At 38.6% G+C, this 12968-nt stretch overlaps 1 protein-coding gene across 2 annotated transcripts; it reads left to right on the top strand.

Moving 5' to 3' along the window:
• Positions 1-2326: 2326 nt before the first annotated feature.
• LOC139803820 (acyl-coenzyme A synthetase ACSM4, mitochondrial-like) lies at positions 2327-11853 on the top strand. Of its 2 annotated transcripts, XM_071760382.1 has the most exons (13): positions 2327-2524; positions 3373-3583; positions 3999-4206; positions 4556-4699; positions 5436-5592; positions 6169-6248; positions 6571-6694; positions 7185-7265; positions 7379-7480; positions 7847-7974; positions 8742-8841; positions 9538-9657; positions 10492-11853. In XM_071760382.1, the coding sequence occupies exons 1-13, from the start codon at positions 2327-2329 to the stop codon at positions 10576-10578; spliced, it is 1740 nt and encodes a 579-aa protein (XP_071616483.1). In that variant the 3' UTR covers positions 10579-11853. The 2 variants fall into 2 exon arrangements, with proteins under 2 accessions (XP_071616483.1, XP_071616484.1); XM_071760383.1 differs by lacking the exons at positions 7847-7974; positions 8742-8841 and having other exon boundaries at positions 10492-10649.
• The last annotated feature ends 1115 nt before the right edge of the window (positions 11854-12968 follow it).

Genomic DNA, 12968 nt, shown 5'->3' with positions numbered 1-12968 from the left:
TTGCAACAGATCAGAAGACATTGCCATTAGTGGGTCTTTTCCTCAATTTTCTGCCTTCATTTTCCCCTCTTAAGTTTGCAGGTGAGGAGGTGCTAAAAACTGTTGAAGGCTCTTCCAGCAAAACTTTTGCAGACATTTTTGTAGATCACCACAAAACCCTGGATTTAAAATGTTTTTCATCTTGTCAGTCTTGAATACTGATCCTGATTATTCTTTCTTTCTTTCCTCATTTCTTTACAGGCTATTGTGTAGATTTTGTCATTGTGAGTCTCTGAGATCTGTAGATTAGAGCTGAATCACAGAACTAGAGAGGGCTGAAAAATGGGAAATGTCTCTTATTTAAAAGACTAATAAAAGTCAATAGTCTCTTCAGTCAAAGGGATGAAAGTGGATTGATTGTTTTTTAGCATTAAGTGGAGGTCATAACTTCAAAGAAAGGTTGCACTGAAAGAAAATCATGTTATTTTTCCAACAATTGTTTCCTTAAGTAGGAAAAAAAACAAGCATGTCCCAGAATATAACATAAACCTCCTTATTAATGTCCACTTTCTATGGACATATTTAGGGAATATTTAAAAGACCATTTTTAATCAATAAAACCTTTTTAGGCTTTTTTTTTCCAGTACGTCCTGTTAATAAGAGTTTTGTTTTAAAATGTAAATACCATCTAACTAAGTATCTGCTCTATAATCCAGATTCTGTAGTGGGTGGCACCTAAGGAGATAACACTTAACTTTATACCTCTGTCCTATGATTTTTTTTTCCTCAGGAGAAAATTATATCCTATAGGATTATTTCCAGTTGGTAAGAATTCCTCTACCACAGTCTCTATGTAGCACAGAGAACACAGTGAATTACTGATGTTTTTTGATGGTTTTCTCTGTTCTAGGGAGAAAATCTGCATCCAAATTTTGTATGCTCTCAGGTACAACAGAAAAGCTTAAGTTCTGCAAGTTCTAAGTATTTGAGTTCATTCACCTGACAGGCAGATTAAATATTACTGTAAAAGATCCTGCTAAGGAATAAGCAAATGATGCCACTGTTAAATAAGTTACTTCTTTATGGGAAAAAAATTTGACCAACACTGAGATCCATGCATCAGAAGTGTTAGGCTAAGCAGTTACAGTTGAATACATGGCACAAGAGGTAAATAACACAAAACAAACTTTAAAACCTGGGACAAAGGGCAAAACTTTGCAACTTCACTGAGGCCACTCAAATTCCACATGGAAAAGGATTTAATCAAGAGCTTACCTATAATTTTCCCCTGGTTTGTAGATAGCTTCATCCTTTGGAAGAAAAGAGAAAAAAATTAGCCTCTATTTCAGCAGTAACTCACATAACCTTGGATTGAGTAATGTGTTTAGTGTCTGAAAAAGGAAAATAAATAGACCTGGGTTTTAGAAACATCAAAGGTCTCTAGGACTCCACTTTCTTCTGCTCTTTTGGCTTGGTGTCTTGTTTTTGCTTCCCATATTTTATAACTTTCATGTGTACTTATTGAGAAACTTCTAAATAGCATGAAAAGTTTTAGTTGAGCACAGTTCTAAAGCAATCTTATAGACTACTGAAAATAATAATAATCATAATACTAGAACAGAGAAAGGAAAAAGCTATAGCAGTGAAAAGGAAGAAAATAATAGGACTTGAGAGCTTTGAGGATCATTATAGTGAGTACAGATGCAAGAGAGCATTTAGAGTGAGCAAATATAGCAGTGTCTAAGTCAAATTTGAGGACCTACAGAAGGCATTACTGAAGTGAATGTTCTTGGGGTATGTGTGGTGAATGGATATATCAGTCAGCAACTGCTAAAGCAGTGAGAATCATGATGGAAGTGGTCTGGAAACATCCTTCAGTTCCATGTGAAGGAAAACAAATAGAGAATCAGGTACTGAATGCTTTGGTGTAAGAACCAGGAATCTTCTTTTAATGCAGACAGTAATACCTGACATTGTATTTGCCAAAGGAGAACTGTGGGCAATTAGCAGCCCCAAAGAACACATCAAGAATCTTTGAGGGTAGCTGAGCTGCAGACAAGAAGGCAGATGAAAACAATGCATTAAGTCCATAAAAAGCTGGTGGTAAAAAAATATAAGACAGGATGGGGAGCCTGGCATTTAAATGAACAGTCAAAACCATTAGTTTGGCTGTGACTAGACTAAGTGACTAAAATTAATAGCTCATCAATTCATAACTGATTTGTATTTGGATATTCTCTGGATTGCCTTTTTTTTCTTCTTTTTTCTTTTTGTTGCAGAATTCATAGCAACAGTTCTGCTAATTTTCTTGTGTAGTCTGCAGCATCTACAGACATCATCTTTTGCCATGAAGTTGTTTAAGTTACAGACTCTAAAATCCTTGTGGACTCTGAAGCCACCTAATAGGACTTTCCATGAGCACCCCAGGCTGCTTGCCTCTGATGTGTACTCCCAGTACGAGTCTGTCAGGAGGGGTGAACAGGAAATACCAGAGTACTTTAACTTTGCAAGTGATGTTTTGGACAAATGGTCTGAGATTGAAAAGGTAGATGATCTTTTGTTCTGCATATGAGATCTTTTAATTTGAAATTTCATTTGAAAGAAATTGGGGGGGGGGTTGTTTAGAAAAAAAAAAAATCAGTTGCCAAAATCCATTCTCAGCACAAAATGATGCAAAATCTCGTTGTTTCTTGCTTTATTTGGAAAGGGTCTTTGACCTTTGGAACTCCCTATGTAAGTAGAAAAAGAAATGTTAAATCCCTTTTGACTTTAATTAAACCTTAGGGTGGCTGTGCTTATTTCTTCTGCATACTGTAATATTAGATATTCATGTCATAAAAATACAGGTAGAATAACAATAACATTGCATGCTACAGAAAATCTTCCCACAAATATTTAATTGCCTTGCTCCATAGTGGATTCTGCATTTGTCCAGATGCCCTGTAGTTAGAGATGGTTGAACCCTTTCCTGAGAAGTCAGGATTAAAAGAGGATACTGTGTTTGCCTGTTGTTTTCTTTTTCAGTCTGCCTGTGCTGCTTCTGTTTAATTGTACTGCCCAACTCCAGCCAGAGTATCAAGAGTATTATGTGAAGTATTTCATGTTATCTGTTATTTTGTATGAAGATTAATGCCTAGAACAAGGCTCAATCCTAGCTGAAGTAGAATCCAGACTATGTCTGGACATTCCTGGTTCAGAAAAGGAGAATTTATTTGGAATATCTGAACTTGATGCATAGCAAATCTTAATCCATTAAGGACAAGGGAAAAATAATATTTTTTATGCTGGTTGTGAAATACTCAGATCATTCATAATTTGCAGGTATCTGTTTATTATAATTTCATAGTCTTTCTGAAGAAAATGTTTTGGTTTTGAATCCCTTTTGTTTTGTAGGCTGGAATGAGACCATCAAACCCTGCCCTTTGGTGGATAAATGGACAAGGAGAAGAAGTGAAGTGGAGCTTTGAGGAGCTGGGGTTCCTGTCTCGGAAAGCGGCCAACGTGCTGACTCAAGTGTGTGGCCTGCAGAAGGGGCAAAGAATTGTTGTCATCCTGCCACGGATCCCAGAATGGTGGCTGGTGTATGTGGCTTGCATGAGAGCAGGTCAGTGAGCATATCTGAGACTGGTAAAACTGGCTGGTGAAAACTGGTTCAGAGGATCAAGAATTTATATGGTTTATAAAGGAAAAGCAATGTAATAATCTCGTGGGTGGCCTAATGACCAACTACATAGGCAGTGCTGAAGGATTTGCACTAGGTGCCATAGGTCAGGTGGCCTCTGAGCAGGTGTGGAGGTGACAGAAGGCAGAAAAGAGCCCTGGAAGTCACCAGACAGGTCCATATTTCATTCCTTACAGGAGAGCACAAGCAGCTGCCTTACTGCACTATAACAATTAGGCTTGAGAATGCCAGAGAAGTTCATCTCGCGGGTGGTTTGGGAATAGTTAATATTTTGCATTCTTAGAAAAGAATCAAATGTAAAAAAATGCCACCAAAAATAGCTTTATTGCTCTTCCAGGAGTTGTTATAATTCCAGGAATATCACAATTATCAGCCAAAGATATCCTGTACCGACTCCAGGCATCGAAGGCCGCGTGCATCATTACTGATGACACGGTGGCTCCTGCTGTGGACTCAGTGGCATCTGAGTGTCACTTTCTGAAAAGGAAGCTGATCGTGTCCAAAGGCTTTAGGGAGGGATGGCTCAACTTCACTGACCTGTACAAGTGAGTATGAGTTAGTGACACTGCAGTGTCCTGATGCAGAAAGCAGACCCTGTTCTCTGCAAGTTCTCATTTACAAGCATTCATTGACTACAAACACTCATCAAATGCCACCATTACAGTGCTTATCATGACTGCTTGATTGCTGATCCACAGCTGAGCTGAAGTTTTTATCCTGTTCTTAAGAGAAAGCCTGAGGAACTGTAACTGTAACTCTACATTTTAGCCTAATTTGGTGAAAAGCTTCTGTGAAGTTTGTTTGGGTTGGAATTCTGCAATATACAACACTTCATCACATTCTGAAGACTGTAAAGTAACCAGTGAAGTCATGGTTATATTCTCTGTTTTAAAGAAACCAATCTCCTGACCATTCCTGCATCAAAACAAGGATTCAAGACTCGATGAGTATCTTCTTTACCAGTGGAACCACAGGTTCTCCGAAAATGACTGAACATTCCCAGGGTAGTCTTGGTTTCAGACCACTTCTAAGTGAAAGGTATGAAATGCTTGAGCCTGGCTGAATGTGGGATAATTGAAGGTGCACAGAACTGACAAAAAACATCACTGAATAAGATTTACCAGTGTACATCCCCAGTCCTTCTGAAATCAGACTAGAAACTCCAGCAAATTTCTAGGAGAGTAGAATAACCCTCAGTGTTTACATATTTCAATTAATATCTCTTCCCAGTTCTTTGGAGTGGTCCCAAGGAAGGTCATCAGCTGGGAATACTTTAGCCCACATAACAAGAGATACATTGCTGTGTAGGCTGCAAAAACCTTTGTGACATACAGCTGAGCAGGAGCAGTTTTTGTTGGTTGAACAGATCACCCTGGATCTTCAGCAGCCTTAGAACTTGAATACCTGGTGTCCAACACAGTATCCATACAGCATCCAGGAATGCTGCTGCTTCAGCCCTATCTTCCTACCTAGTGGAAATTCACTTTATTGAAATGCAGACTCTTCTCTGTCCCTTAATCCATTCTGTGTTATGACTGACATCATATATGTATGATATATGTTTGTGTGTGTGTATATATATGTATTTATACAAACATATAGCCTTTTATCCTAGCTCATAAAATAAATTTAACCAGTGCCCAGTGCCCATGTGTCTTGTCAGAAATCTTGGGCCTGTTGGGTTCTTTTTCTTTGTTTGTGAGTTGGAAGGGGGTTTAAACAAAAAAAAGTTATTATTTATCATAATTTTCTTAATTTTTTTATTTTTTGTCAGATACTGGTTGGACTCGACTCCCTCAGACGTGGTGTGGAGCACAGCAGACACAGGGTGGATATTAACTTCAATAGCATCTCTTTTTGATCCCTGGGTTTTTGGATCATGCATCTTTATACACAGGCTACTACAGACTGAATCAGCAACCATCCTAAATGTAAGGAAAAACTCATGGAGATGTGTTAATCTGCAGCAAGGGTACAAAGCAATAATTCCCAACAGCATTCATAGATTTTGAGGGTTGTGTCCCATAGTTGTTTGGGATGCTGTATCCATTGTGTAAAGCTCTTCTTTGCTTGTTTAATGTACACAGAAGGAGCCAAACCTGTGGTCTATTCCTATGGTTTGCTGGTGAGCATGTGAATTAAAGTCACCCATATCAGCACTAATTCCTTGCCTTTTGTTCTAATGACTGTCAAGTCTTATCAACTGCTCCTAGTGCAGGCTGAAACACAAGTGGTTTTTGCTGGTGTGTTCTGGCCATGCTTCAGGCTGGTCTGGGTTCTGTCTGGCTGTCACGTGGGCACATGAGGATGAGATTTTGTCCCATTGAATATGCTGTGAATCTCTGCATATTACACCAACTGTAGGAGGGATTCTTACCCAACAGAGCCTATGGTGCCTTTATATAGGAAGGAGAGATACATTTGCCCCTTGTATGACCTATTTACTGTACATCCACAAGACAGTTTTTTGTCTGAGCTTCATATGTCCCTCTTGTTTAACTCACCAGACCCTGTGCAGATTTCCCATTGGCACACTGGTTGGTGTTCCAACGTTGTTCCGCATGCTGGTGCAAAGTGATCTCTCTAAGTAAGTCAAGAAATTATTTACAAATGTTTCTCTTACCCTAAGTAGACTTTAGTGATCGCCCTGATCTAGCTGCTTGACCCAAAATAGAATAGTAATTTAGTTTAGAACATCCTTCATGAAAAGGCAGTCATATAAATTTAATAAGTTTTGCTGAGTTTTATGCTCGAACATACAGAAACTTGATGTTTTCCCTCAGAAATGTGAGACTTTCACTGCTGAACCTGTGAGCAAATCCCTGAGGGTATGGAACTGAGTGCTTTGCTCTTTGTCTTGCCCAATAGATTTAATCACTGTCTCTCTTGTTTTTTAACTCCCTGTGAAGCTACAAATTCATGAACCTGAAGTACTGCATGAGTGGAGGGGAACCACTCAACCCAGAGGTCATGGAGCAGTGGAAAAGCAAGACTGGGCTGCACATCCATGAAGTTTATGGCCAGACAGAAACGGTACAGCTACAGGGACAGTATTAAATCTTTGTAATTCCTTTTTGCTTTATGGGGTTAAAGTATTTGTTTACAAAGAACACAGCCTGCTTCTTCCTTCACATTTCTGTGAAGGTTTCAGTAATCTCCTTCCCTGATAACATCTTAAAGAACACCCTTTCCTGGCTCTTTCTGAGGCATGATTGCTGGGAGATGTGCTCTAACATTTCTGTAAATGTCTTTAAATAAATTCCAGGTGACAGTGACAGGCAGAAGGACAGAGTTTAAATCTTAGGAAGAAGGCAGGTTAGCAGAGGATTTGAATTCTTCACAGGCAATGCACAGGATTCTTTCAGGGAATTTATTGATTTTATCTGTACCATACAGCACTGGCATATAGGATCCTATTAATCTTAAATTAAGTTTAATTATTCTAGAAAATATACTTAATGTCTTGAATGTGAAAAGACCTGGTTTCCATTGCAAAGCTTTGTTTTGATTTTGATTTTTGCAGGGAATAATCTGCTCTGTTTTTAAAGGAATGAAGATTAAACCTAGATCAATGGGGAAGGCAGCTCCCCTATTTGATGTTCAGGTTTGTTGGCTGCTCCTTAGGTTCTTTTATTGGGTTTTTTCGCTGGTTGGTTGGGAATTTGAATTTTGTGTTTTTTCCCATTGAAATAAAATTCATGTTGGTTTTCATTCTAGATCATAGACAAAAATGCTAATATTCTGCCTCCAGGACAACAGGGGGAAATTGCTGTGAGAGTTAAGCCTATAAGGCCACTTGGTTTCTTCTCTGAATATGTAGTAAGGACTTCATTTTATTCTACACCACCAATCTCCCCAAAACCTCATCAATTGCATAGTGGTTCAGAAGACTGAGTGTTTTTTCACTAGTTTATAATTCATTACCATAATAATTTGTCTGTTTAGATTGGTGAATATTAGAAAAGGGAAAAGAAGAATTTGCTAAAGATTTAGTTAATTTTTATTCTAAAAAAAAAATTTTTTTTAAAACATATTTTATTATATTTTATAGAAATATCAGTATGTTTTTAACATCCCTGACTGAAAAATTAAGTTCCAGTGCATTTAACTTTATATGTGTTATAGCCTAATGCATAGCTAAGTGCATGCTCAGAATCTAAACTACTGTTTGTAAACCCCTTTGAGGATAACCCTAAGAAAACTGCAGAAAGTGAACGTGGGGATTTTTATGTCACTGGAGACAGAGGGATTATGGATGAAGATGGATATTTTCAGTTTATTGGAAGAGACGATGACATCATCATTTCCTCTGGGTCAGTTTGGGTGTTTCCTTCCTAAATCTGCCACTGTCTGATCTTGCATCTTCTTCATGAGCTGCTGACATCATAGGCTTGTGATGAGTGGAATCCTTGCTTTTATTATTATTACTTATTTTTACTTATTATTACTTATTATTACTTATTATTACTTATTATTATTTTACTTATTATTATTATTTTTACTTATTATTACTTATTATTACTTATTTTTATTATTATTACTCTTCATGCACCTGCAGTATCATCTTGGTGATGTCAGTGGCATCTCTGTGTCCTCTGCACCATCTCATCTGTTCCAACAAGGAGTGAAGGCTTCTGTAGGCAGGGGAGGGATTTTAATCCAGTTTGCTGTTTGGCTAAAATCTGAGGACATCTCTGTCAAACTCCAAAAACATTGAAAAATTTAATTTAACACGTTGAAATTGATCAATTTTATGTTGTATGATGTGACACCATAACATGGCATCTGCTGGTACTACAGCCCCCAGCTGTCACACTGGATGGAGCTTCAGCTTAGGAACTCCATGGAAAGGGGAGGGCTGGAGAGTTATCCACAGCCCCTCTACCACATCATCACCATGAAATTCTCCCACCTTCACCCAACTTTTCCATTCTGCCTAAAATTTCTATAGTTGGTCGTTGGTTTATTTCCTGATGCTTTCTTGTGGTTTTTTTTTTCTTCTACATGACAATCTAAAAGCATTTGGTTCTGATTTTCCAGCTTACAAAACCAAATTCTACATTTCTCTTTCTCTGCTTAGGTACCGCATTGGGCCCTTTGAAGTAGAGAGTGCCCTGATAGAGCACCCAGCAGTAGCAGAAGCAGCTGCTGTCAGCAGCCCAGATCCCCTCAGAGGAGAGGTAATGATGCTGGACAGTGGTGAGGAAAGCAATGTATTTGCTTGCATATGTAACTATATAATGCATTTCCCACTTTACCTAATAATGTACAACTCTAAGGCAGTCGTGTCATGAATAATCTTACTTGGGGTGACAGGCCAAATCCCTTTCCTTTTACACTTCTTTGCTCTTCATAGTTTCTTTTAATCCCAATAAGGTCTGCACTGAGGAGAACATTACAGTTATGTTTACCTCCCCCTTGTTAGTAAGTGTCAATACACTGGAACTGAATTTTCAGGCTGTCCTGGTGGAGCCAAAGTTGTTGTACAACTGCCTTAGCATTAGACTTGGGCTACTCCTATGGAGAAAGCAGAGTCCTGTGCTGGGATGTTATGGGCCCACTGTCCTCAGCCTGAACTTCAGAGCCAAACAAAATGTACCTCAGCTTCAGAGAGAACTCTGCAGGGACACCTCTTACCATTCCTTCTTGTTCCCTGATGAGAAGATAGAGCAAATGCTCTTCCTTTGCAATGAGGGCTTTCAAATTTCCCTTCTGCACATACACATGCAGAAACTGGGCACCATTTCTTGTATTTTGTTTCTCTGTTCCTCCCTTTTGCATGTCATGATTCCCAGCAGTATTGCTCCCTGGTAACCTGTATATCAGCTCTTAAAAAGGGATGGAATCAGATTGCTTTTGCTGACCTTACCTTACAGGTTGTGAAAGCATTTGTGGTCCTGTCCCCAACCTTTTCATGCAGTGACCTGGAGAGCTTAGCCTCTGACTTACAGGAGCATGTCAAGAAAACTACTGCTGCATATAAATATCCTAGAAAGGTAAATGCTTCTGAGAAGAAACTTTAAATCTATGGCACCCTTCCACAGATCTCAGGAGAATTACTATTCAGATTTTTATGGCTCACCTGAAATAGACAGTGGTCAAGATTCAGCTAGAGTACTAGCTCCAGAAAATCTTTCCTAAGTAACATTAGTTTCCATTGTTTTTCAGGCATTTGAGTAAAGGGTTTTTTCGACCTCTCAAAAAACTTTAGGCTTTTCATCTATCCTAGTTAGGTGTGCATCTTTTAAGTCAGGTTCACAATTATACTTCTCTATTTTGTATTTCATCTTCAACAAAGCACTCTCTGATGACTTCAGGGTAGTACCTGACTGCATCTGTAATGCAAGTTTTTAATTTCCTGGTCCTCACAGTTAATAAGAAAGGCAGGAGGAAACACTTGGTGTTTCTCAGTAATCACAGCACTATGGGAAAAGAGTTAATAGCAGTGCCCTCGTTCACTTGTGTAGAACTCATAGCAACTGAGGACCATTAAATGCTTTGTGTGATTAACATCCATTTCTTCTTGTTTTGTTGTTCACCTCTGACCTCTGATACCATTTAGGCATCCATCCTGCTTCAGGACTCCTGTTCCAGTAATCAGTTTGGTTATCTGGGACACAGCTACACAGAGGTTTGGCCATCTGGGCAGCCAATGAAATTATTTCACAAATGGCACAGTGTGCTGACTTCATCTGTCTTGGACTTGATACTTTAGGCAAGCAGTTCATCCTGATGAGAGTCCTCTTAGTTTTCCATATATATTGAGAGCCAGTCTTGGAAAACCAGCTCCCCAGAACGTGCTGCATTGTTTTCTGTCTTTTTTTATTTAGGTGGAATTTGTCCAAGAGCTGCCAAAGACAGTAACTGGGAAGATCAAGAGGAATGAATTAAGAAACAAAGAGTGGGGACGGGTGTAGCCTTGTTTGGAGTTTGACAGAACTTCTTTCATTCCATTAACACTACATAAATTCCTCTGATACAGCTGCCATCCTTCTGATCTATTTTTTGCTAAATACATGAGCATCAAAAACAATAGATAACACCAACATGTGATGTTTACACCTGCTTGCAAAGCTTCTATTGTCAGTGCCATGGTTTCAGTTCCTGAAGCAGTGCTGGGAAAGGGAATTAACCATACAACTCCATTCTAGTCCTGCATGTCCACAGCTTAACCAGAATTTGGCTGGTGAGCCATCTCTTTTAGATAACATCCAAGATCAGAGGGGTCAGATGCTCTGTGCTTCAATGCAGAATGTTTAGGGTGAAATCAGCCTTCCCACCAGTTCCTGAGGATTGAATGACTCTTCTATTGATAATGCTGTTATGACCTTCATAAACTTTTCTTTTTTAATACACATGGTGCCAGCTTTTCCCATGTTTTATTCACAAATACTGTGTCATACAGAAGTAGCCTTGTTACTTGCCTTCTTCTGTTCTCATCTTCACACACAATAGACAAAACTTCTGTACCACTCAACAATCAATAAAAACCAGACAGCTGTGCAGCACCTGGCTTGGAAACTTATATTTCCACTGGCTTGAAAGAAATGTGATTGTAGAAAATGATGTTATTCATCTTTCTGTTGAACATTGTTCAAGTTAGTGATTGCTGAGTGTTGCCTTACTTGAACTCTCTCCTACAGGTGATAAAAGCTGTTATTGTTCTGTCTCCTGAATTTACATCTCCTTATCCTGAAAAATTAGTTCTTCAATGTGTGAAAAAAAGTTAATGCACCTTAAAAAATACCCAAGAAAGGCAAGTTTCACTGAGTTCTGAATATACAAGCAGTTCCTGGCAATGCATCTTGCAATTAAAACTGTTCTAATCAAACCTAATTCTCAGATTAGAAAAACAACCAGGTTATGTTTTGGAATAGCAGAATTTTGCTTTTTTCTCTCCAGAACCTCTTTTAATCAGGTTCTGAAGTGTAACATTCAAAGTCTGACCCCATCCTAACTAAAGAAGTTAAAACTGCTTAGCTGAATATCACAGGCCCATCCTGATAGGATCTGATGCTGTCTTCTTACATTTAAACTACAGATGAACCTGGATTAGATTTCACTGGGATTATCTATGGGGAAATGAAATATTCCTTAACATAATCAAATTGTGTTTGTAAGCATAAATGCATTGTAATTAATTTTTTAAAGAATCCTATTTTACAAATTAAATACAGTTATAAAATAACAAATGTATTTCTAGACATTTGAATGACTAATTGAACAGTGAAAGATAAAACTTGGATGTTGCAATAACAGGGGGCTGAGTACTGCAGTGTGGGCAGAAGCCTCAGCTGGCAACAATCAATAACCCATCAAGTTCCTCAGCAGAGCAGAGCTGTCATAGTTTGCACTGTTCACACCTTACAGGGCAAGTTTGGGGGAATCTCAGCATGATTTTCACATCTCATTAATGGTGGCAATGGGCTGTACTAAGCCTTTCCAAGTAAGGCAGGAATCAAACTCCACTGACAGAGTATATAGAATTGTTGAAAAAAACCCCAGGGCATCCACATTCAGAGTTAAGAATGAATTGTTTGTCAGGAGAAGCAGGATGAGCCCCACCTGGCTAAGCAGTGATGCACAGCTCCCACCAAAGGTCTTTGGAAAAGACTTCACTGTCTGTCTTTGGCTTCTGTCTGTTTGTGCACAGGGTTCCAACAACTGTGTTTCAGGGTTTTAAATTTCCCTTCCTTTTTCCTGAAAACAGAGTAATTCTGGGAGATTGCTTTTTGTTTCCTTGATTCAATCAGAACAGAGGGAAAACATGTTGGATATTTTAATCATAATCCCATTTTTTTAGCAGAATAACTAGAAATACAATTAACTTTTAAGTAAAATCATAAAAATATGTTGAAAAATGTAATCTAGCCACAATTTCAGAATCTGATTCCTTTTAAGCACAGTCAGATTTCAAATGTAAGTACTTTTTGGCAAAGTAATCCACTTTGTCTGCAGTGAAGTAATCAGATTGATCATGTAATCCATTTATTCTATGTAAGTAATAAGGTTTTTAACATAATCTAATTATGACCTTGGGAAGTAACTGTTTCTAGAGTAGTCTTGAGAATGTAATCCTGGAACAGATTCTTGGGGTTTGGTGCTGGTCTATGTTGGGCTCTAAACAAATCAGGCTGGATTTTCCCCTGAGCTGCTGTAGTGGTGTAAATTGCTCGTTACAGCAGGAAAGGTCTCACTCAGGAGGTTTCCTCTCTGCTGCAGTCACAGACTTCTCAGTCTATAAACTGGGCTTGTCAGGCTCACCAACATGTTAGTGCAGTTTTGTAATGACACAAACCCTGAACCT

Source organism: Heliangelus exortis, chromosome 17, assembly GCF_036169615.1.
Source record: "Heliangelus exortis chromosome 17, bHelExo1.hap1, whole genome shotgun sequence".
NCBI lineage: Eukaryota > Metazoa > Chordata > Aves > Apodiformes > Trochilidae > Heliangelus > Heliangelus exortis.
Note: the sequence above shows the minus strand (reverse complement) of the source record. Positions and strands in the feature narration are given on the sequence as shown.